We start from the raw sequence: 21,973 nt of genomic DNA, 5'->3' as shown, positions 1-21,973 counted from the left end.
AACTGCAAGTCCTCTCATGATCGCCTGTGTGCTTAGATTGAATACAATCGCGATCTCTCCACTATTAAAGTAGACATTATTTATCTCTATTCCTTGACTAAATTTAGTCAAAAGTATTCAAAGTTATCAAGTATATAGAATTAGATTGATGCATGATCGATGACAATGCAAATGGTCTTCTTTTTCTTATTTGGCTGTATTGTGAAGTGAAACTTACTTTTAGCAAAGGTGGAACTTATTTCTTTACAACAAAAGAATTATACTGGAAATGTTTCTGGATGAGGTATTTGTGTGATTTATACATTTAGCTGTATTCTGATCTGTCTTAAAGCATTACAGGTCAAAACAATTTGTTGTTACTTATTGTTTATTTATCAAAATTAACAATAGGCTCTTAAAACACTGCTTTGATAAATGTAGTGTTGTCATATTTCAAATACCTCAAGTAAAATGAAGTCATTTGTTTTATTTTTTTACTGACAGTGTACTTTTTTTTTGTATTTTAGATTAAGATCAAGTGTAAAATAAAATCTACATGTGATGTACAGCTATTTAAGAAACAAATTTGCCATATTGTAAAAAAAAATAGTGTAAAATATGTAAATAAAAGGCTAAATTTAAATATTTTTACCATATACTTTAGTTAAACCTTTCAAAGCTTGAAAATATTGTTTAAAAAATGGGCAAAAGTGTCTCTATGGCCTTAAAGTTTATGTGGTAGTTTTGCCAGTGCTATTAAAAAAGATTAATTGTCATGAAAGGAAAAATCGACCATACTTCCTTTGTTAGTGCAAATTCCTATACATGTAGCTTTGAGATTTAAGCAATTAAACCATTCAATCAGGTTTACACTTAAAAAAAGTGATTTCATAATGAAAATCTGATTATTTTTTTCAAAAGTAATCAACTAGTACTTTTTAAAAGAGTACTTTGTACTTTTACCTAATATTAGTATTATTTACTAAAATTTGTGTTATTTTAGCAGTGTAATAGTATTTTTCCTTGAGTACAAAAAAGATTTCACAAGCATTAAGTGCAGGTTTATTATATTATTAATATATGATTAATAAATATTATTATTATTATTATTATTATTATTATTATTAATGGTTTTTATGTGTATCTATTCCTATGCAATGTTTTATGGGTTGCTGAGAATACATTTCAGGTCTTCAATACATAGCATGTCAGTCTTGAAAAAAAATAGGTGCTGGAATTGATTTTCATTAGGCTGTGCCTGTATGAACCCTGTCATATGTACATTTAACATTTCAAGATTTGTCTGAAAGTGTATGAATATGACATATAGCCTATATTTATGAGGTCCAAGCAACATTTCTAGCTTTTGATGAATAGGCTACTATGAATACTTTAGATTTAAGTGCAGATGTTTTCTTTTTACTTTTTAAGAACAGCGCCATTTTTATGAACCTTTAAAAGCACATTTTAACTAAAACTTTTTTTTTTTTTTTTACCTGCAAGCACAGTTAATGTTCAGACTATTTAAAATGTTTAAAGTGACTGACAATAATACATATTCTTAATAATAGAAATTAATCTGCATCGTTTTTAAACTGTGCACACCTGTAGCTGCTTAATTAGGCCCACAACGCTATTTTTAATACTGGTTAAAAAATAGCGTCGTAAGGTGGTACTTGGAGAGACCATTTTTTTCTAAGGTGGTACTTGGTGAAAAAAGTTTGAGAACCACTGCTGTAGGCTATTACATAAATGCGATCCCGACTTCTAATACTGCGCTCACGACATCTGTCATTGAAATAACGCCACAGGTATTTGGTAGATCTGTGTAAAAAAAGGCCTGCCGCCAAAGCTGGAAAACATCCTAGAGGAAACACTGCGGTGATTTAAAGTTTTACCATAAACATCAGGGTTTATATCTAAACTAGATATATACTACTATATATATCTAAACCGTGCTCCCAGTACTGCTGTGTTACTTGACTCTAAACTAAAGACTCAAACCCCTTCTTGATTTTGGCGTTTATAATGGATGTTGCGTGGGTGTTGAGATCCCGATCTTTTAATGATTAATGGTGCAGCTTATAGTAAGTGCATGCAGGCTCAACAAGACAACAAACACCTCTAATAACCTGAGAAACCCACCACTTCCCCAAAAATTCATCATAAAGATGATTCCGTCATCCTAAATGCTTTCATACATGTGATCTGAATGACGTAAAAGCCAATCTCTCTGTGATCGTTACACATTTAGGATTAATCTACAAGTAAAGATAAAAATGCATTAGCCTTATCCGCGGGTCACATGTGTCCTGAACTGTGGGCTGTGATCAGTACGAATCCCTGATCAACCGTGATCCATTACACCCCTATTTTTTAGTGATTTGTTGCAAAGATGATATAATACATATAAATGTACAAATGTGCTCTTAAACGTCCAAATATTGACCTCTTTTATGGATTTATTGAGCATTAAATGCATCATGAGTGTTGTGAAAAGGCTCCATGTCATTATTAATGGTGATGAATGTTTTGAATATTATAATGGTGATCATCATTGCTCTGTTGCGCTGCAGCTCTACCCACCTGCCTGACGCAGGCTTTCCCCACCGTGAACCTGTCGGATCTGCATGATTGCACCATCAAGAGCTCCACAATCGCAGAGCCCGCCCCACTCAAAGACCCAGAACCAGGTGATTACAGTTTTAATCCTATTTTAAACTTGCTGCTCACTATAGTTTAGTTTTGGGTTGTTTCATTAATGGTTTACAGCAAAACATTTCCACTCTGCCTACAATCTCAAATTGTGAGCTTCATCACCATCAAAGCAGATGACCTGATGGTTTGCCCCTTCAGTGTTCATCATCGTGACAAAAAGGAGCAGTGACTGCTTTATTCCGGACCTCACCACTTAGGCTGCTGTGTATAATGATACTGTGTAGTCCTATAACAGGGGTGTCCAAACTACGGCCCGCAGGCTATCTATCTATCTATCTATCTATCTATCTATCTATCTATCTATCTATCTATCTATCTATCTATCTATCTATCTATCTATCTATCTATCTATCTATCTATCTATCCATCTATCTATCTATATATATATATATATATATATATATATATATATATATATATACACAGTTGAAGTCAATTATTAGCCCCTCTTTGATTTATTTCTTCTTTTTTAAATATTTACCAATTGATGTTGAACAGATTCAGGAAATGTTCACAGTATGTCTGATAATATTTTTTATCTGGAGAAAGTCTTATCTGTTTTATTTCGGCTAGAATAAAAGCAGTTTTAATTTTTTATGAACCATTTTAAGGTCAAAATTATTAGCCCCTTAAGTCTTCAGAACAAACCATTGTTATACAATAACTTGTCTAATTACCTTAACTTGACTAGTTACCCTGATTACCCTAGTGAAGCCTTTACATGTCACTTTAAGCTGTATAGAAGTGTCTCGAAGAATATCTAGTCTAATATTATTTACTGTCATCATGACAAAGAGAAAATAAATCAGTGATTAGAGATGAGTTATTAACACTATTATGATCAGAAATGTGTGGAAAATCTCATATATATATATATATATATATATATATATATATATATATATATATATATATATTTATATTTATATTTGTATATATATATTTGTGTGTGTGTGTGTGTGTGTGTGTGTGTGTGTGTATATATATATATATATATATATATATATATATATATATATATATATATATATATACATACATATATATGCCTTTCTGTGTGATGTATGTAAAATTTTGTCCGGGACAACGTTTTTTTTTTTTTTTTTTTCTTTCTTTTTTGCATCTGGCCCTCGGCCCAAAAAGTTTGGACACCCCTGTCCTATAATGTGCGCGCATGAGTAAGCCGCTGATCATTAAAGTGTTTTTAAATGTGTGCACACTTTTTCCGCTCTCTCAATTGTCATGACCACGTGCACTCTGTGCGCTATAAATAAAGCCAGCCACATTTGAACTGCAAATCGGCTGTTCTTGTGTCGTTAAGTAAGTGCTAAAGCAGGGCAGCTCAAATGTGTAACCTGAACGTTTAGATGATAAGCTACTACAAATTTATACAAATATATCTATAATTAATTAAAACAGGCGACGCTGTGGCGCAGTAAGTAGTGCTGTCGCCTTACAGCAAGAAGGTAGCTGGTTCGAGCCTTGGTGTTTCTGTGTGGAGTTTGCATGTTCTCCCCGTGTTGGCGTGGGTTTCCTCCGGGTGCTCCGGTTTCCCCCACAGTCCAAACACATGCGCTATAGGGGAGTTGGATAAGCTAAATTGCCCGTAGTGTATGAGTGTGTGTGTGAATGAAGTGTGTGGATGAATGTTTCCCAGAAATGGGTTGCATCTGGAAGGGCATCCGCTGCGTAAAACATATGCTGGATAAGTTGGCGGTTCATTCCGCTGTGGCGACCCTGGATTAATAAAGGGACTAAGCCAATAAGAAAATGAATGAATGAATGATTAATTAAAATTATTAACAAGCCGAGACTACACTGAAGGAATGGGAAAGTGATGAACTCTTTCTGGTGATGTATGATATTTTTTTCAGACTGAATTGTTGAAGTTAATTAGGCTACTCATTTAACTGGACCTAATATTTTAATGCCTTTAAACAATTTAATATGTTGAACTGTTGAATGACTAAATCACGTGGAATAACATACTGAATAACAGGAACATTTATATTCTGTGGACACACGAGCGCTAAACAGAGTTAGTGGCGCCATCTAGCGGCGGTGTGTGGGTCTGTCCCCATATTGAAGTGTACTGTATTGACCTTATTCCTCAGTGCTGAAGTGTGCTCGTTTCTGTGATTGTTTTAGAACTTCCGATTCAGTCACCTGTGGGAGAAATGAATAAGAATAATAAACGGCAGAAAACGGTCAAATTATTCACTCTACAAACAAATGTGTGCATGACTATACAGACCAAGCAGAATAATATCAGAGAAAAACATCAGTTTGCAACATCAAGCAGCAAAACGAGCTGTTTTTATCATCTAAAAATGAATAGAAGTGAATGAGAGCAGAAGTCTCCAGCCAAAAATATTCTAATGGCTGCGGCCGATCGAAATTAACCTTTTTGCTTGGTAGCACCGGCGCTCCTAACTTTAAAAATGTAGGCGCATCAGCCAAAATTTAGTCGCACCCACCAATTATGAGCACCGTTACTACAAGTGTTATACAAACATGTTTATTGCATTTCAAATCAACACTAATCAAACTGACAAGCAACAAAATTATATGCAAGCGTGAGGAAAATATGTCTCAACGTTATCCTGTTATCACAAGAAAACTGATTTTTATAACAGAACTGAATGACCAAAGATACACGGAGCGCTCACCGGCCCTGCACACACTGCTGGACATGAATGAATCTGTTAAGGATATAACTGTGCTGTTCTCACGGGTGCTGTCTGATATTGCACTGATGTTTTTGACATGTACTGTGCTTTATTATATACATCATGTTAATAGCCATACTGGTCTTTTCATGAGTAGCGATGTTAGTTCACTCAGTGTAAGCCCGTATGCGATGGTGTGTGTGGTGTTGAATTTGACATATAGCTGCCACTTGCACGGCGGACAGCATCTGGTGATTATATGAAGGATTAAACAAAAGCTCTCGTGCTAGATGTGGCAAACAGTTACCTGAAAACTCCATCCCACAGACTTTACATAGCGGACTTGAAGCCAACAGAAGTCTTCTACTCTTGGAAAAAGTGTAGATGGTGGATTAACATTCAGCACATGGTCACTAGTAAGATGTGTCATTATTTGTAACTTTAGATGCCATGGTGTCTAAAACTAAATCTGTCAGTGTTAACTTCATTCTCATCTTCAGTGCTTTACAATGTTTCGCGGTAGCAGCTCTCTTTGTCATCCCAAGCCAGAAGGCATAGACTGAGTGATTGACAGCTGATATTAACCAATCATTCGCGTTCAGTGCTAGAGCAGTGGTGGGCCAATAAGAGCGTGAAGGCGGGGCAAGCATTACGGACGTGGCTTTGTTTACAGCAGTAAGTTGACATGACAACTGTTTTAAACCATTCCTGAGCTGCGTTTCCTGTTTCAAGTGCAGACAAAGAGCTTAGAGATGAATTCTGCGTGAATGTCTCCCGAATCCGCGCATGTGGTGAACATTTTGCAGTAAAAACTGGTCGCACACTACAATTTTAAGCACTCGCAGAAATGCTCCCAAATATATTTTGAGGTCGCATAATTAAAATTTCGGGCGCATATGTGACCAAAATGGTTGCAATTTCGAGCCCTGGACATGGAGATATAGATGAATACACCTATTGAATATTACTTAGGTCACTATTAAACTGCTAAACACTGAAACTGATGAAACAAAAACTTTAATTGTGTGGCCGATATCAAATATTTATATAAATATTATTATTTATTATTATTTTTAATAGTATTATTTCTATTACTGATTTAAAAACACACACAAATATATATATATATATATATATGCATTCATTCATTTTCTGTTCTGCTTAGTCTCTTAATCTGGGGTCACCACAGTGGAATGAACCGCCAACTTATCCAGCACATGTTTTATGCAGTGGATGCCCTTCCAGCTGCAACCCATCACTGGGAAGCATCCATACATGCTCATAAGGGGGTCGCACACCAGATGCGCCACTCGGTGACGTGACCGCGGCATGCATTTCAGAACTCTAAACATGGCTTTCTATCAGGGATATATATATTCAGGGCTTTACATTAACACCCGCCAAATGCGGGTAGATTTGGGTCGTGGCGGGTCAGACAGCCACTCCCTCTAGCCACTTTGGCTGGCTGAAACTCATGATTGATTTCAGTCAACAACCCAGTGTTTCTGAACCAATTCTTCTCTGCTAACCTGTCCTTAGCTCCAGAGGTGCAGAGTGCGTTCACCATCAGGATGAATAACACATTCCCGGATGAAAACCTGCCGGATTTCCCCAGCTTCTCAGAGTTGCAGGGCTCAGGCGACAGCATCTCCAACGAGGACATCCAGGCGATCCTGGACCAGAGCACCCGACAGAAACTGCCCGAACCCTGCTGTGAGTTACCCAGCGCTGCAGACCTCTCCTGGATGGGCTACCATCCCAACTTCCCCGGTCTACACGGTAACGTGACCGCGCAGGATAATGGTGCCGGTGAGGCGGCGGCAGCTCCGTCTGTTCTGGACGATCTGGTGGAGCTGACCTCAATGGAAGACGACAGATTCATGTCTCTGTTCGAGAGCTGCGACATGAGCACCTTCCACTTCTGACACAAACTCTCACACGGAGGAACGGTCAGTGGCCCTCTTAAAGAGACAGTACCCGCTACACACACACACACACACACACACACACACACACGTTTACTCTCCATTTAGTCATGTGGTTTGCAAAGGGGGAGGAGTTTTACTTTAGGTGAACACAAAAGAAGATGTTTTGAAGAATGTTGGATAAGCCATTGTGTTTATTAGATTATGTACAGTGCCCAAAACATTCTTAAAGAGACAGTACACGCTAAATACACATTTACCCTTCATCTAGTCATGTGGATGCAGAGGGTGAACTCAAAAGAAGATATTTTGAAGAATGTTGGAAAAGCCATTGACATCTATAGTGTTTTCCCCCCTTTTTTTGTCTTACAATCATTCTTAAAGAGACAGTACACGCCAAGTACACATTTACTCTTCATTTAGTCATGTGGATGCAGAGGGTGAACTCAAAAGTAGATGTTTTGAAGAATGTTGGAAAGGTCGTTGATATCTATAGTGTATTTTTCTTATTGTGAGCGGTCAGTGCTGCGGATATACAGTGCACAGACATTCTTAAAGAGACAGTACACTCTGAAATGACAATATACTCGTCATTTAGTCATGCGTTTTGCAGGATTTTGGTTTTCTGTTGAACACAAAAGAAGATGTTTTGAAGAATGTTGGGAAATGGAATGTTTTTTAAACACACACAGTGCCCAAATCGTCCTTAAAGAGACAGTACATGTAAAATGCACATTTACTCTGTTTAGTCAGGTGGTTGCGACTGTTAAACGCAAAAGAAGATGTTTTGAAGAATGTTGGGAAAGCTGTTGGACACCCACAGTGTGTTTTCCTATTGTGAACAATCAGTGCTGATAATACACAGTGCCCAAATCATTCTTAAAGAGACGGTACACTCTAAAATTACAACATACTCATTTAGTCATGTGGTTGGCAGACATTTAGGATTTTGATTTTGTGTTGAACACAAAGGAAGATGTTTTGAAGAATGTTGGAAAAGCCATTGTGTGTTTCTGATCATATACAGTGCCCCAAATCATTCTTAAAGAGACAGTACACGCTAACATAGACATTTACTCTTCATTTCGTCATGTGGTTTGCAGATGTTGAACACAAAAGAAGATACTTTGAAGAATGTTGGAAAGGCCATTGACATCCGTAGTCTTTTCCCCCTTTTTTGTCTTGCAATCATTCTTAAAGAGACAGTACACGCTATAATACACATTCAGTCTTCGTTTAGTGCTGTGCTTTGCAGAGATTAAACACAAAAGCAGATGTTTTGAAGAATGTTGGAAAGGCCATTGTGCCCAAATCTTTCTCAAAGATACTGCACACGCTAACATACACGTGTAGTCTTCATTTAGTCACCCTCGTGAGGTTGCAGAGCTTTAGCGATATACTGAAGAATGTTGGAAACCTGTAACCATTGACTTTCATGTATTTGTTTTTCCTACTGTAGAAGTCAATGGTTACAGCTTTCTTCAGTATATTCATTCATATTCAGCAGAAGAAAGAAACTCATAAAGGTTTGTCAGCAGTTGAGGGAGAGTGGGTAAATGGGTGAACTGCCCCTTTAAGGACTGAGAATCTCAAGCTAATTCAGAAAGAGCTCTAACATGTGTAGCTTAAAGATTTATTACATAATTTATACATATTTACACAATGGAGACTGTGCTGTTGTTATATGTTTAATTATTCGCAGAGTCTCCAGAAAACCATACACGCTCTGTTTATATCATTCCTATCTGTATTTATGCAATTAGTTAATTATATTTAATACGCTCTAATCTAAAGTAACGAATCCTATTAAAATAGAGCTGTTTAAGTCATCTGGAGATATTGCATTCATATTGCAAATATATATGGCAGAAATACTAAATATTGCACTAAATATTATATGGTGCAGGCCTAGATTTGAGATTTGAGAAGATTTATTTATTATATATCCAAAATAAGTTTGTTTCGACATAATAAATGTGTGTATATATATAATATACTCACATATTATGTATAATATTTGTATCATATACATATACAGTCTATTATACATCTAAATATAAACATTTTCTCAAATAAATGCATGTGTGTATTTATATATACATAATATATACAGAACAGCTTATATATATATATATATAGAGAGAGAGAGAGAGAGAGAGAGAGAGTATATCTTTTAGCATATATTACTATTTTAATAAATATTTATTTCAAATTATATATATATATATATATATATATATATATATATATATATATATATATATATATATTAGTTATAATAATAATAATAATAGGTTTATAACACTGAACCAGAAAATATATCACTTTAAACTATTCAAAACGTTAATAAATGTTAAAAAATGTAAGTTTTTCATCATCAGGAGAAAAGATAAACATCCCATAATCTTATAATTTACATGCATAAATAAATATACCAAAAATTATGAATCACAAAATACTGAATCATTCATTTCTCTGTTCAGTTTTTAATTCAATTCAGTTTTTGTTCAGTTTTTTTTGTGGTTTTGTTGATGATTTAATTTGAATTTGTCCTTTTATTTGTTGGACCTCAGGAGGAATAGATAGTGTGCTGGCGGCGACTAATGGGGATCGAAATAAACACAGGTGTGTGTGTGCGTCTGTGTGTGTATGTATTATATGTATTTGTTAATTTTTCTTTGGCTTATTTATCAGGGGTCGCCACAGCGGAATGAATCACCAACTATTTTGTGTTACTGTTTTATGCAGCGCATGCCCTTCCAGCTGCAACCCAGTGCTGGGAAACACCCATACACACACACTCATACAATTGGCCAGTGTAGTTGATCAGTTCCCCTATAGCGCATGTGTTTGGACTGTAGGGGAAAATCGGAGCACCCGGAGGAAACCCACACCAACACGGGGAGAACATGCAAACTCCACACAGAAACACTCACTGTCAGTGATTACAGGTTTCCAACATTCTTCAAAACATCTTCCCTTGTGCTCACCAGGATTAACTCGCATGACTGGATGAGGAGTAAGTGTGTGTGTTGTGGGTGAAGCGTGCTTTATTCGCAGGCTGCAGTGGTGGCGGTTTGAGCAGATGGAGATGAGATGAATGCCCGCAGTGCCTTTACAGAGCTCAGTGTGTAGAGATGAATGAATGTGCAGGACACTGAGCGTATAGATGATGGCAGATGTACAGAAGATCTCCTCACGGCAGTAGTTCAGTAGCACGTTATCATTATCATTATTATTATATTTAAAGACTATCACAATATTTCCGTCTGTCTGTGTGTGTGTGTGTGTGTGTGTGTGTGTGTGTGTGTGTGTGTGTGTGTGCGCCACTGTTGTGTTGCTCTTAACACTTGTTACGTTTTCATTACAATCTCATTCATTCATTTTCTTTTCAGTCTAGTGCCTTTATTAATCAGGGGTCGCCACAGCGGAATGAACCGCCAACTTATCCAGCATATGTTTTACGCAGTGGATGCCCTTCCAGCTGCAACCCGTCCCTGGGAAACATTCATTGCAATCTGAACTTTTTTTATTTAATAAAAACAAATTATTGATTATTTTTTATCCTCATTTCATTAATTAACGTCCCTTTACAGTAATAAAGAAAGCCTGCATTATTTCCGGGGCCTTTAAAACGTGATGATTGACTAAAATGTAATCAGATTATTTAATTGGCATGCAGAAAAGGTCCTAAACTAAGTGTTTACAATCTCAAACTTGACTAGCGCTGTTTAACGATCGTCACTAATTGCATACGAAATTAAAGTATATACAGTATATAAATGCACACACACATATGGTCATGTGCAGAAATGAGGACACCCTATGAAAGCCTGGGTATTTATTATAATCTCAATTTCAACCATTCAGAAAGATTACGCTCACACAACCTAACCGTGTTAATTAAAACTGACTTCTTCTGTAAATGTAGTTGTATCTGAGGACAATGTTAGGACACCCTGCCCCTCGACAGCTAGTGTCGCCCCCTTTGGCTGAAATAACTGCAGTGAGCCGTCTACACGTCTCTGACATGGCTCTGGGGAAAGTGTAGTCCACTCTTCACAGCAGAGTGCTGTCAGCTGTTTGAGGGGTTTCTTGCATGTACAGCTCGTTTCTGCATCTCAATATTAGTGGCGATTAATAATTAAACAGCTCTAAACTTGAACACTTATTGGTACATTTTTTTTTCATGATTTCAACTGTTGATTCTTTATTAATTATTAGAATAATCTACCCATTATAAAGCAGAAAAACAGCATTTAATGAGGCCCTACAGAGAGACACGCATGCAAAATAAAATAGGTAAATCCATGTCTTTTGTATTTAATGTACAGTATGTGTGTGTTTTATACATGTATACATCAAATTACACATTACGTGTATATATTGTGCAAATGCAAACTTGCTATATAAACTATATACATGTTTGACAGCACTAATATATATATATATATATATAGAGAGAGAGAGGGAGAGAGAGAGGGAGAGAGATGAAGAGGGATGAAGAATCTCTGTAGGGTCTCACTAAACACGCTTTCTTTATATAATATACAGGTCAAAGATTGCAGAATCTCTGTCACCATGAGCACTAGCTAGTGATGCTGTCTACCTAGTGCTGATCCAGTTTCTGTGCATTTGTTCTGTCTATCCGTTACAAATATTATACACACACACACACACACACGAGTTAAATCTGACAATATTTGTGTGTGTCTGCCTTTACATGTACAGATTTTCTAAGAGTCTCCTTCAGTGTTTGTATATAGCCCAGTCTGAGTTTCCTCGGTGTGTTTCTGCAATAATAATTCAGTGTTTTTATGTAACTGTGTAACCTGTGTGTGCAAATATGTGACCCTGGACCAGAAAACCAGTGATGAATGGCCTGTACACTTATAGATCACCCAAATCCAACCGTTAATCTACAATCTGAGGGTCAAGAAAGTCAAACGTTCAGAGTAAATCAGCTTTAAAGCGTCTATATACACATTACTAATCACAGATTACAGCAGAAAAACAAGAGTATATTTCCTAATATCCTGCTGGAACATGATCCTAATATTCAGATGAGTTTGGGTGTAAATGAAGCGCTCAGATCTACAGTTTGTGTTTGACTACAGCCAGTTTCCTGCTCCAGGCTCACACACACACACACACACACACATATGGAAATAGATGTTTTTCTACTGCTTCAGCTGTAATAAATGCAAAAACACGGTTTCAAATGTCTCCATTATTTATTTATTTATTTGGCAAAATGAACTATTGAACAAAATTATGCTTTAAATATAAAAAAGGTTTTAAAAGAACTCCAACAAACACAGAAAAAAATCTGTCAAAGCCCTTCAACACTCGGGCTGCGTATTTACATGTACACAAGTCTGCATGCAGAGTATTGCATCACAACAGAAAAAAGAGAACACTCCAGCAATGCTCAATCAACGCTCCTGCAATGCTCCATCAATGCTTGATCAATGCTCCAGAATCGCTCCTGCAACTCTCCTATAACACTTGATTAACGCTTCTGCAACTCTCTAACAACACTTGATCAACGCTCCTGCAACTCTTCATCAATGCTCCATCAACACTCCTGCAATGCTTTGGCAAATTTCCAGAAACCCTCCTGCAACGCTCCAACAGCATTACAGCAACACTCCAGAAACATTCCTGAAACGCTCCAGAAACGTTTTAGCAACATTCCAGCAACACTTCTAAAACGTTCCAGAAACATTCCTGAAACGCTCCAGAAACATTTCAACAACATTCCTGAAACGCTCCAGCAAAAACTCCAGAAACATTCCTGAAACGCTCCAGAAACATTTCAACAACATTCCTGAAACGCTCCAGCAAAAACTCCAGAAACATTCCTGAAACGCTCCAGAAACGTTTTAGCACCATTCCAGCAACGCTTCTAAAACGTTCCAGAAACATTCCTGAAACGCTCCAGAAACATTTCAACAACATTCCTGAAACGCTCCAGCAAAAACTCCAGAAACATTCCTGAAACGCTCCAGAAACGTTTTAGCACCATTCCAGCAACGCTTCAAATGAGTTCCAGCAACATTTCTGAAATGCTCCATAAACATTCCTGAAATGCTTCAAAAACATTTCGGCAACATTCCAGCAATGCTTCCAAAACGTTCCAGAAACATTCCTTAAATGCTCCAGAAACGTTTCAACAACATTCCAGAAACGCTTCTGGAGCGATTCAGGAATGCTTCTAAAATGTTCCAGCAACATTCCTGAAATGCTCCAGCAAACACTCCAGAAACGCTTTAGCAACATTCCAGAAACGTTCCTGAAATGCTCCAGAAAATGTTTCAGCAACATTCAAGCAATGCTCCTTAAATGTTCCAGAAAGGCTTAAAGAACGTTCCAGAAATGCTCCTGCAACGCTGCCACAACGCCGCAGAGCTAGCTGAGCTCCAGGTTGGTGACCTTGTTGAGGATGTGTGATCTGCGCGGGACGCTCTCCAGGTCAAACATGCTCTCGTAGATGGTGGGGCAGAGCTTCCAGCGGTTGTTCCTGTAGATGCCCAGATACGTGTAGACGTCGGGCTTGTAGTAGAGCACACACTTGACCCCGGCGGCCCGTATGGCGGAGTCCAGCCGCACCACCTGCTCCTCATCCGTGAAGTTCTGGTTGTAGACGCAGATGACGTGTCTGGAGTTGGAGCTAGGGTCCCGCGGGCTCACCTTAGCGGACCAGATCTTCCCCTCCAGCACTGTGGCTCGGGCGATGCTCTCCCAGGCTCGGTCCACCTGCAGGAGGGATGGAGACACAACTCAAGCAGGTGATTCACTTAATAATCAAAGCATCTGCAACAGCACGTATTTCTGCAAGTGTAGATTCAGTGTGGGTCAACTCATGACATGACAAACCCTCCTTCACTGAACCCACTCTACCTCCCCCATATGACCCTCGCTCTGAACCCCCTGACTGGACACGCAGATGTGTAGTGGTCTGGTCAGTGTCTGTACCTTGAAGCCGGTGTCGAGGTGCATCAGCCACTTGCCGTCCAGCACGCTGTGGTTGAGCGCCAGCTCGCGGATGTTCTGGAAGGAGACGGAGCGTCCGCTGGTCAGGAGCGTCTCCCAGCTGTCCTGCAGGCCCTCCACGTCCCCGCTCTGCTCGCTGTAGTCCGGGCCCCGCACCGCGATCCAGCCCACGGGCCCCGCACCGGCCTCCCCGTCCCCGTAACGGCTGACGCTGGAGGGCCGGTGGGACTGGAGCCAGCTGCTGAACTCTGCACGCGGCGTCTTACGGGCGTCGAAGGTGATCCAGGGGTCCAGATCTGCAGCCAGAGACTCCGCTGCATAATCCTCTGCTGAGAAACACTCGGAGAGCTCAGACGGAGACGCCGGAGACTCATCCGCCGCCATCACCTGCACAACACACACACACTTATATTAGACACGCACACACACACACATACAGAGAAACACTCGGAGAGCTCAGACGGAGACGCCGGAGACTCATCCGCCGCCATCACCTGCACAACACACACACACACACACACTTATATTAGACACGCACACACACACGCATACACACAGAGAAACACTCGGAGAGCTCAGACGGAGACGCCGGAGACTCATCCGCCGCCATCACCTGCACAACACACACACACACTTATATTAGACACGCACACACACACACATACAGAGAAACACTCGGAGAGCTTAGACAGAGACGCCAGAGTCTCATCTGCACAACACACTTATATTAGACACACACACACACAGAGAGAGAGAGAAACACTCGGAGAGCTCAGACGGAGACACCGCAGACTCATCCGCCGCCATCACCTGCACAACACACACACACTTATATTAGATACACACACACACAACACACACACACTTATATTAGACACGCACACACACACAGAGAAACACTCGGAGAGCTCAGACGGAGACGCCGGAGACTCATCTGCTGCCATCACCTGCACAACACACACACACTTATATTAGATACACACACACACAACACACACACACTTATATTAAACACGCACACACACACAGAGAAACACTCGGAGAGCTCAGACGGAGACACCGCAGACTCATCCGCCGCCATCACCTGCACAACACACACACACAGACTTACATCAGATACACACACACACACTCTGAGAGCTCAGACAGAGACACTGGACTCATCCGCCGCCATCACCTGCACAACACACACACACTTATATTAGATACACACACACACAACACACACACAGAGAAACACTCGGAGAGCTCAGACGGAGACGCCAGAGACTCATCCGCACAACACACACACTTATGTTAGATACACACACACACACACACACACACATAGAAACACTCGGAGAGCTTAGACGGAGACGCCAGAGACTCATCCGCACAACACACACACTTATGTTAGATACACACACACACACACACACATAGAAACACTCGGAGAGCTCAGACGGAGACGCCAGAGACTCATCCGCACAACACACACACTTATGTTAGATACACACACACACACACACACATAGAAACACTCGGAGAGCTCAGACGGAGACGCCAGAGACTCATCCGCACAACACACACACTTATGTTAGATACACACACACACACACACACACACACAGAGAAACACTCGGAGAGCTCAGACGGAGACGCCAGAGACTCATCCGCACAACACACACACTTATGTTAGATACACACACACACACACACACAGAGAAACACTCGGAGAGCTCAGACGGAGACGCCAGAGACTCATCCGCACAACACACACACTTATGTTAGATACACACACACACACACACACATAGAAACACTCGGAGAGCTTAGACGGAGACGCCAGAGACTCATCCGCACAACACACACACTTATGTTAGATACACACACACACACACACACATAGAAACACTCGGAGAGCTCAGACGGAGACGCCAGAGACTCATCCGCACAACACACACACTTATGTTAGATACACACACACACACACACACACACACACACACATAGAAACACTCGGAGAGCTCAGACAGAGACACCGGAGACTCATCCGCACAACACACACACTTATGTTAGATACACACACACACACACACACACACACAGAGAAACACTCGGAGAGCTCAGACGGAGACGCCAGAGACTCATCCGCACAACACACACACTTATGTTAGATACACACACACACACACACACACACACACACACACAGAGAAACACTCGGAGAGCTCAGACAGAGACACCGGAGACTCATCCGCCGCCATCACCTGCAAAACACACACACACAGACCAGTGGGCAGCCATCGGAGCAGTTGGGGGGTGATATTGGGGGTGGTGAACTCACACCACAGACAATCCCTGCCGGATGCAGGACTCAAACCTGGAACTTTCCCATCACAAGTCCAACTCTCTAAGGATTAGGCTACAGCTGCCCCAACTTGCATGCACGCACTCGCACACACACACACACTCACTCAAACACACGATCAGGAGTCTTAAACTCAGTTCCCGAAGCACGGCAGCTCTGCACAGTTTAGCTCCAACACACTCACCTCTCCAACAAGCCTGACGGACTCAGTCAGTCTGACCAGCTGTGTTGAATCAGGCTGGAACTAAACTGTGCAGAGCTGCGGCGCTTCAGGAGCTGACTCTGACACCTGTGTATCAGATACATACTAGGGCTGCGTCTGAAATCGCATACTTCCATACTATATAGTACACTAAAGACAGTAGGGGAGTGGAGCAGTATGTCAGGGTTAACAGAATTTGAAACGCAGTATGTGAGAAGTACCCGGCTGACCTCTATTCCCTTCATCTCTATTCCTGAGACTGTCCCAGCAGCTTCACATAGAAGATCTAGTAAAGGCCAGATCTCTGCGTTTAGTTCAGTTCAGTGGGAACTACTACTTCCGGCGAGATCCGCATCCGATGCACGCTACGCTATCCCACAATGCCCCGTGAGAGAATCCATCAATGAGAATGAAGACACAACTCAGACAGGTAGGTCATGTGATGATGACAAAATGGCGGATGATGTTCGTCCGAGTTCCATTCATGCTGCCCGCGCTCAAACTGTAAACGTTTAAACTGAAATGCAGTACCGACTAAGTAGCAGGTGATTTTGGACACAGCTGAATCCAGACGTTTATATAGACTCTAATAAAGGAGCATAACCATTTTAATAAATGTCTGCTGGTAAATCACTAAACGTTTACTATTTTAGGTCTGTTAGGATTACTAAATGATTGACATTTGCTAAATGCCAGAATATTGAGAGAATTTGTTATTAATTTCTCGACAGTCAAAGGTTTACACACATTTCCTTGGTGTTTTTTAGCTTTGCTTTTAAACTGTGTAACTTTGGTCAAGTGTTTTGGGTCTCCTTCCACAAGCTTCTCTCAATAGTTTGCAGGAGTTTTGGCCCATTCCTCCTGCAGAATTGCTGTAACGGAGTCAGATTAGTTCGCACAAGCTTTTTCAACTCTGCCCACACATTCTCTATAGGATTGAGGTCAGGGCTTTGTGATGGCCACTCCAAAACATTCACTCTGTTGCCCTCAAAGCACATTTTACTAATTTGGCAGTATGCTTAGGGTCATGTTCTGTTTGGAAGACCCATTTGTGGTGTTTTTTTTACCCAGATATTTAAAAATATATATTTTACAGCAGTGATCTGATAGCGTAAAACCGTGATATTTACATGTAAGGTTATCATACCATCAGAATCTTATTCCGGCCCATGCCTACTGTATACACACACACATACACACATCAGATACCCAACTGCGCACACACACTCGCATCAGATTTATACATCAGAAACACACACACACATATTAGACGGAAACAAAAACGTATCCCATACTCATGCACATCTGAAAGCAAATCAATTCATCAACATATACATCAGAACTAAAATACTTCTGAATATGAAAGCATTAACAGCAGAAATTACACCGTTCATCATCAGTTCTGAGTCGATCACGCTGTTTAAATATGCAATAATTACACATTTTAATGATAAACACATTAAACACTTAAACAGAATCACTGCAAACTAAAGCAGAACCGTCACATTACACGAGTCAAAACAGTCTCAAAGTACAGTTCATAAACATTCATTTCAGACTCGAGCGTGTTTGCTCTTAATAAATAATCATATTTAGTGGATAAACTTAATTATTCTGTATGTAATTGAATGTATGAGTGTAATAAAACACATTTAGTCTGAGTGTGTTTACAGTATTTAACACGAGTATGTTGTATTTAATTAAATCTCCACACTATATATCTGTAGTTGAGTATATCTGTCATTTATTCATCTCTAATGGCTGACTTTATCAGTGGATCACTCATTTATTTAGTCATTAATGTTTGTCTGCAGTGTTTCTGCGATCACACACACACTCCTCGTGCTAATAAACACATTAGCTGTGTGTGTGTGTGTGTCAGTGTTTATATTCACACACACACGTTTATCGCGTGATTGATGTGCTCCTCCCGCTGTAATTGGTGTGTTTAAAGCGCATCTGTAAGCTTTAACCCCCCGTATCTTCGCCCTAATCTGCGCGTCGCTGAATTAAACCCAGTAAAAGTGTAAAGTTCTCACTTTGTCGTGTGTTTTTCACGCAAAACTCTGCTGAGTCACTGCGGCTCTCGCCCGCTTTCCGCATCAACACTTCCGCTTTCTCCTCCGGCTGCTTCCGGGTGCTGCGCGCGCTTACACCGACTGTAGATAGGATACAGCTGTGTGTTCTCGCATCAATATAGCATGTTTATTGAACAATAATTAATATCTTTACATTATAATGAGAGCTGCGTTTAGAGTTAATAAAATACAATGATTGGCTAAAATAATACACAATAAAGATAATACTCTTTAACTTCCGTCCGCAGCTGTATCCCTTCTAGCAACACCCGGAGAATTGTCGGAAGTTAACGGGAATTATTAATGTTATTTATTAAATTATTTATTAAATTGTAGCTTATTAACGTCTACCTCCTACCCTAACCTTAAACCCAACCCTCACAGTAATGTAAAAACAGTGATGTACGATATTTATTGTTGAAATATTATAAATAATTATGTTCCGATGCTTAATGAACAAAATACGCATTAAACACATGAATTAACCATTAAAAAATGTGTAATAAATGTATGAATTTGATACACTTATAATTAAATTGTAGCCTAATTTAAATCGTAGGCTAATGTAGCATGTTAGCTAATGAATGAAAACGGTTTCTTATGAAGTGAAATCAGTGCATGCTAACATGGCATGCTAGCTCACGTTGTTATTCTTAAAGTGAATAATTTGTAAAAGTTAATCCGATGGGAATAGTTGTTTATCTTGGTAATCAACAGATGTAAAGTGCACATTCAGAGGGTTGACGACAACGTAATTTCTGAATTTGATGGAAGACTATCAAGATCACACACAGGCTCTTCTGTTTTGACTTTATATAAACGAACACACCTCAGGAGATAATAAGCAGATAGAATAATAACACTGCCAAGTATAAGATCAAATCAATTTCTCTATGATAATTAGTTAAATGATCCACCGTAAAACCCAACTTCATCCAATGAAATGAGTGCAGCGAACTCAAAATGGACTGAAAGTTAATTCTACTCATTTGAAAACCGATTTGAACTCAGTCTTGAAGGTAATTAAATGCCTCATTACTTCAACTTAACTGGAGTAAGCTCACAATACTCGTATAGATTAGTTTATTAACTCTTATGGTTTGCTGCAGTCGGTTTGCTCAGACAGTTTGAGTTGCCTCAATTCTTTGGGTTTTTCAGCACTCAGTCGGTTTGAGTTCTCTTCATTCATTAGCTTTTACTGTGCTCAAATTGCTTCGTTTACTCAAATGGAGCAAGTTCACACCCTGCTGAAAAATCCAGCTTAAACCAGCCTAGGCTGATTGGCTGGTTTTAGCTGGTCGACCAGGCTGGTTTTGGCCACTTCCAGGCTGGTTTCCAGCCATTTCCAGCCTGGTTTTAGCTGGTCAGGCTGGGAGATGACCAGCTAAATCCAGCTAAAACCAGCTTGACCAGCCTGGATATAGCTGGTTTTGACTGGGCTCTTAGCCTGGCTAGGCTGGTCGAGCTGGTTTTAGCTGGTCACCTCCCAGCCAGATCAGCTAAGACCTGGCTGGAAATGGCTGGAAACCAGCCTGGAAATGGCCAAAACCCCTACAAAACCAACCTGGTCGACCAGCTAAAACCAGCCAAGGCTGGTTTAAGCAGTTTTTTTTCAGTAGGGCAGAACTGCAGTACTCATTAGGATTAGTTTTTGAACTTAAATGGTTTGCTGCAATCGGTTTCCTCAAATGGTTTGAGTTACCTCAACCTATTGGGTTTTACAGTACATAAAAAATAATAATATTAATCCTTCTATAGCTCTGTTCTGGACACTCACAGCACTTTTACACGTTTGGGGAATCTCCTCATCCAGCACCAGTGTGCAGCATCCACCTGAAGGACATGATGGCAGCCATATTGCTCCACACCACACACCACAGCAGCTGATTGGTGGAGAGGAGAGAGAGTGATGAAGACAGTTATGATATGGGGATGTTAGGAGGCCATGATGGACAGAGGCCAGTGGGCAGATTTGGCCAGGATGCCGGGGTGAAACCCCTACTCTTTTACCAAGGACATCCTGGAGTTATTAATGAGCACAGAGAGTCATGAGCTCACTTTAACAGCTCATCCGAAAGACGGCGCTCACTGAGCAGTATAGAGTCCCCTTCACTATACTGGGGTATTAGGACCCACACAGACCACAAGTTGAGCACCCCCTGCTGGACTCACTAACACCACTGCCAACAGCAGCCTAGTGTTCCCATGTGCTCTCCCATCCAGACACTGACCAGCCTCAGCCCTGCTCAGCTTCAGCGGATGACCACTCAAAGTCTAGAGACAATGAGTTTTCTAAACAATCCAAACACCTAATGTTTAAATAAGATATTGATTTTGATGGGGCGACACGGTGGCTGTCACTTCACAGCAAGAAGGTTGCTGGTTCAAATCCTGGCTGGGACAGGTGCTCCGGTTTCCCCCACAGTCCAAACACATGCGCTATAGGGGAATTGATCAACTAAACTGTCCGTAATGTGTGTGTGTGTGTGTGAATGAGTGTGTGGATGTTTCCCAGAGATGGGTTGTGGCTGGAAGTGCATCCACTGCGTAAAAACATGTGCTATAGAAGTTGACGATTCATTCCGCTGTGGCAACCCCAGACTAATAAAGGGACTAAGCCGAAAAGAAAATGAATGAATGAATGAATGAAGATATTTACCCATCTTCAGAGTTTCTTAGACAGAGATTTAATTTTGATCACAACAGTTGTGCATTCGGAGGTTGACAGTGAATCGACTGCACAATTATTTTTTTATGTTTATATAGCAGGAATAGGATATAATATTTTCTCAGCTTACAATGTTTATATAGCAGAACCTTTTGGTCTGACTCAGGGGTGGTCAACCCTGTTCCAGGAGAGCCACCTTCCTGCAGATTTCAGTTGCATATCAAACACACCTGCCTGTAATGATCAGTGGTGTTCAGGTCCTAATTAACTGGTTCAGGTGTGTTTGATATGGGTCGCAACTGAAATCTGCAGGAAGGTGGCTCTTCAGGAACAGGGTTGGCCACCCCTGGTCTAATTCATTTGAGTGGTTAAAAGTTTCAAGTTTTCC

The 21,973-nt window shown here is 40.3% G+C and overlaps 4 protein-coding genes across 16 annotated transcripts in view; 3 read left to right on the top strand and 1 right to left on the bottom strand.

Annotated features, from left to right (window-relative positions):
- The window catches only part of rela (RELA proto-oncogene, NF-kB subunit a), a 41,175-nt gene extending 28,662 nt beyond the window's left edge, over nucleotides 1-12,513 (top strand). Inside the window, exons 12-14 of one of the 3 annotated variants that reach the window (XR_015494672.1) lie at nucleotides 2,556-2,672; nucleotides 6,906-7,345; nucleotides 12,426-12,513. Coding sequence is in view for 2 of the 3 variants with exons in the window: in NM_001444202.1 (NP_001431131.1) it covers nucleotides 2,556-2,672; nucleotides 6,906-7,291 (503 nt within the window). In the remaining variant the exon portion in view is untranslated. Of the gene's footprint in view, nucleotides 1-2,555; nucleotides 2,673-6,905; nucleotides 9,379-10,686 lie in introns of those variants that run through there. The other 2 variants (NM_001444202.1, NM_001001839.3) reach the window with 2 other exon arrangements.
- The window catches only part of alpk1 (alpha kinase 1), an 859,869-nt gene that overhangs the window by 421,734 nt on the left and 416,162 nt on the right, over nucleotides 1-21,973 (top strand). The gene's annotated exons all lie outside the window — the stretch shown is intronic.
- The window catches only part of drap1 (DR1-associated protein 1 (negative cofactor 2 alpha)), a 660,385-nt gene that overhangs the window by 626,660 nt on the left and 11,752 nt on the right, over nucleotides 1-21,973 (top strand). The window lies entirely within an intron of this gene.
- Nucleotides 12,507-18,971, bottom strand: zgc:63470. 11 transcript variants are annotated; one of them, XR_015494620.1, is made up of 5 exons: nucleotides 18,879-18,964; nucleotides 16,384-16,536; nucleotides 14,270-14,852; nucleotides 13,152-14,050; nucleotides 12,507-13,021 (listed from the first exon to the last, which is right to left on the bottom strand). XR_015494620.1 is itself a non-coding variant. In XM_087258983.1 (5 exons), exons 4-5 carry the CDS (start codon nucleotides 14,669-14,671, stop codon nucleotides 13,703-13,705), a joined length of 750 nt encoding a protein of 249 aa, XP_087115109.1. In that variant the 5' UTR covers nucleotides 14,672-15,097; nucleotides 15,170-15,234; nucleotides 15,307-15,371; nucleotides 18,879-18,964; the 3' UTR covers nucleotides 12,507-13,702. The 11 variants fall into 11 exon arrangements, 5 of the variants coding, with proteins under 5 accessions (XP_087115109.1, XP_087115111.1, XP_087115110.1 ...); XR_015494621.1 differs by having other exon boundaries at nucleotides 12,507-13,029; nucleotides 13,163-14,050; XR_015494619.1 differs by having other exon boundaries at nucleotides 12,507-13,155; nucleotides 13,276-14,050.

This window comes from Danio rerio, chromosome 7 (assembly GCF_052040795.2).
Source record: "Danio rerio strain M-AB ecotype USA chromosome 7, GRCz13ab, whole genome shotgun sequence".
Classification (NCBI taxonomy): Eukaryota; Metazoa; Chordata; class Actinopteri; order Cypriniformes; family Danionidae; genus Danio; species Danio rerio.
Note: the sequence above shows the minus strand (reverse complement) of the source record. Positions and strands in the feature narration are given on the sequence as shown.

What these genes read in the sequence shown, in the direction of transcription:
- zgc:63470 (NM_200448.2), bottom strand. Translation starts at nt 14,671, where the DNA reads ATGGCGGCGGATGAGTCTCCGGCGTCTCCGTCTGAGCTCTCCGAGTGT. An exon ending in ACCTCGACACCGGCTTCAAG is followed by an intron (nt 14,051 to 14,269) that starts GTACAGACACTG and finishes TCCCTCCTGCAG; the next exon opens with GTGGACCGAGCCTGGGAGAG.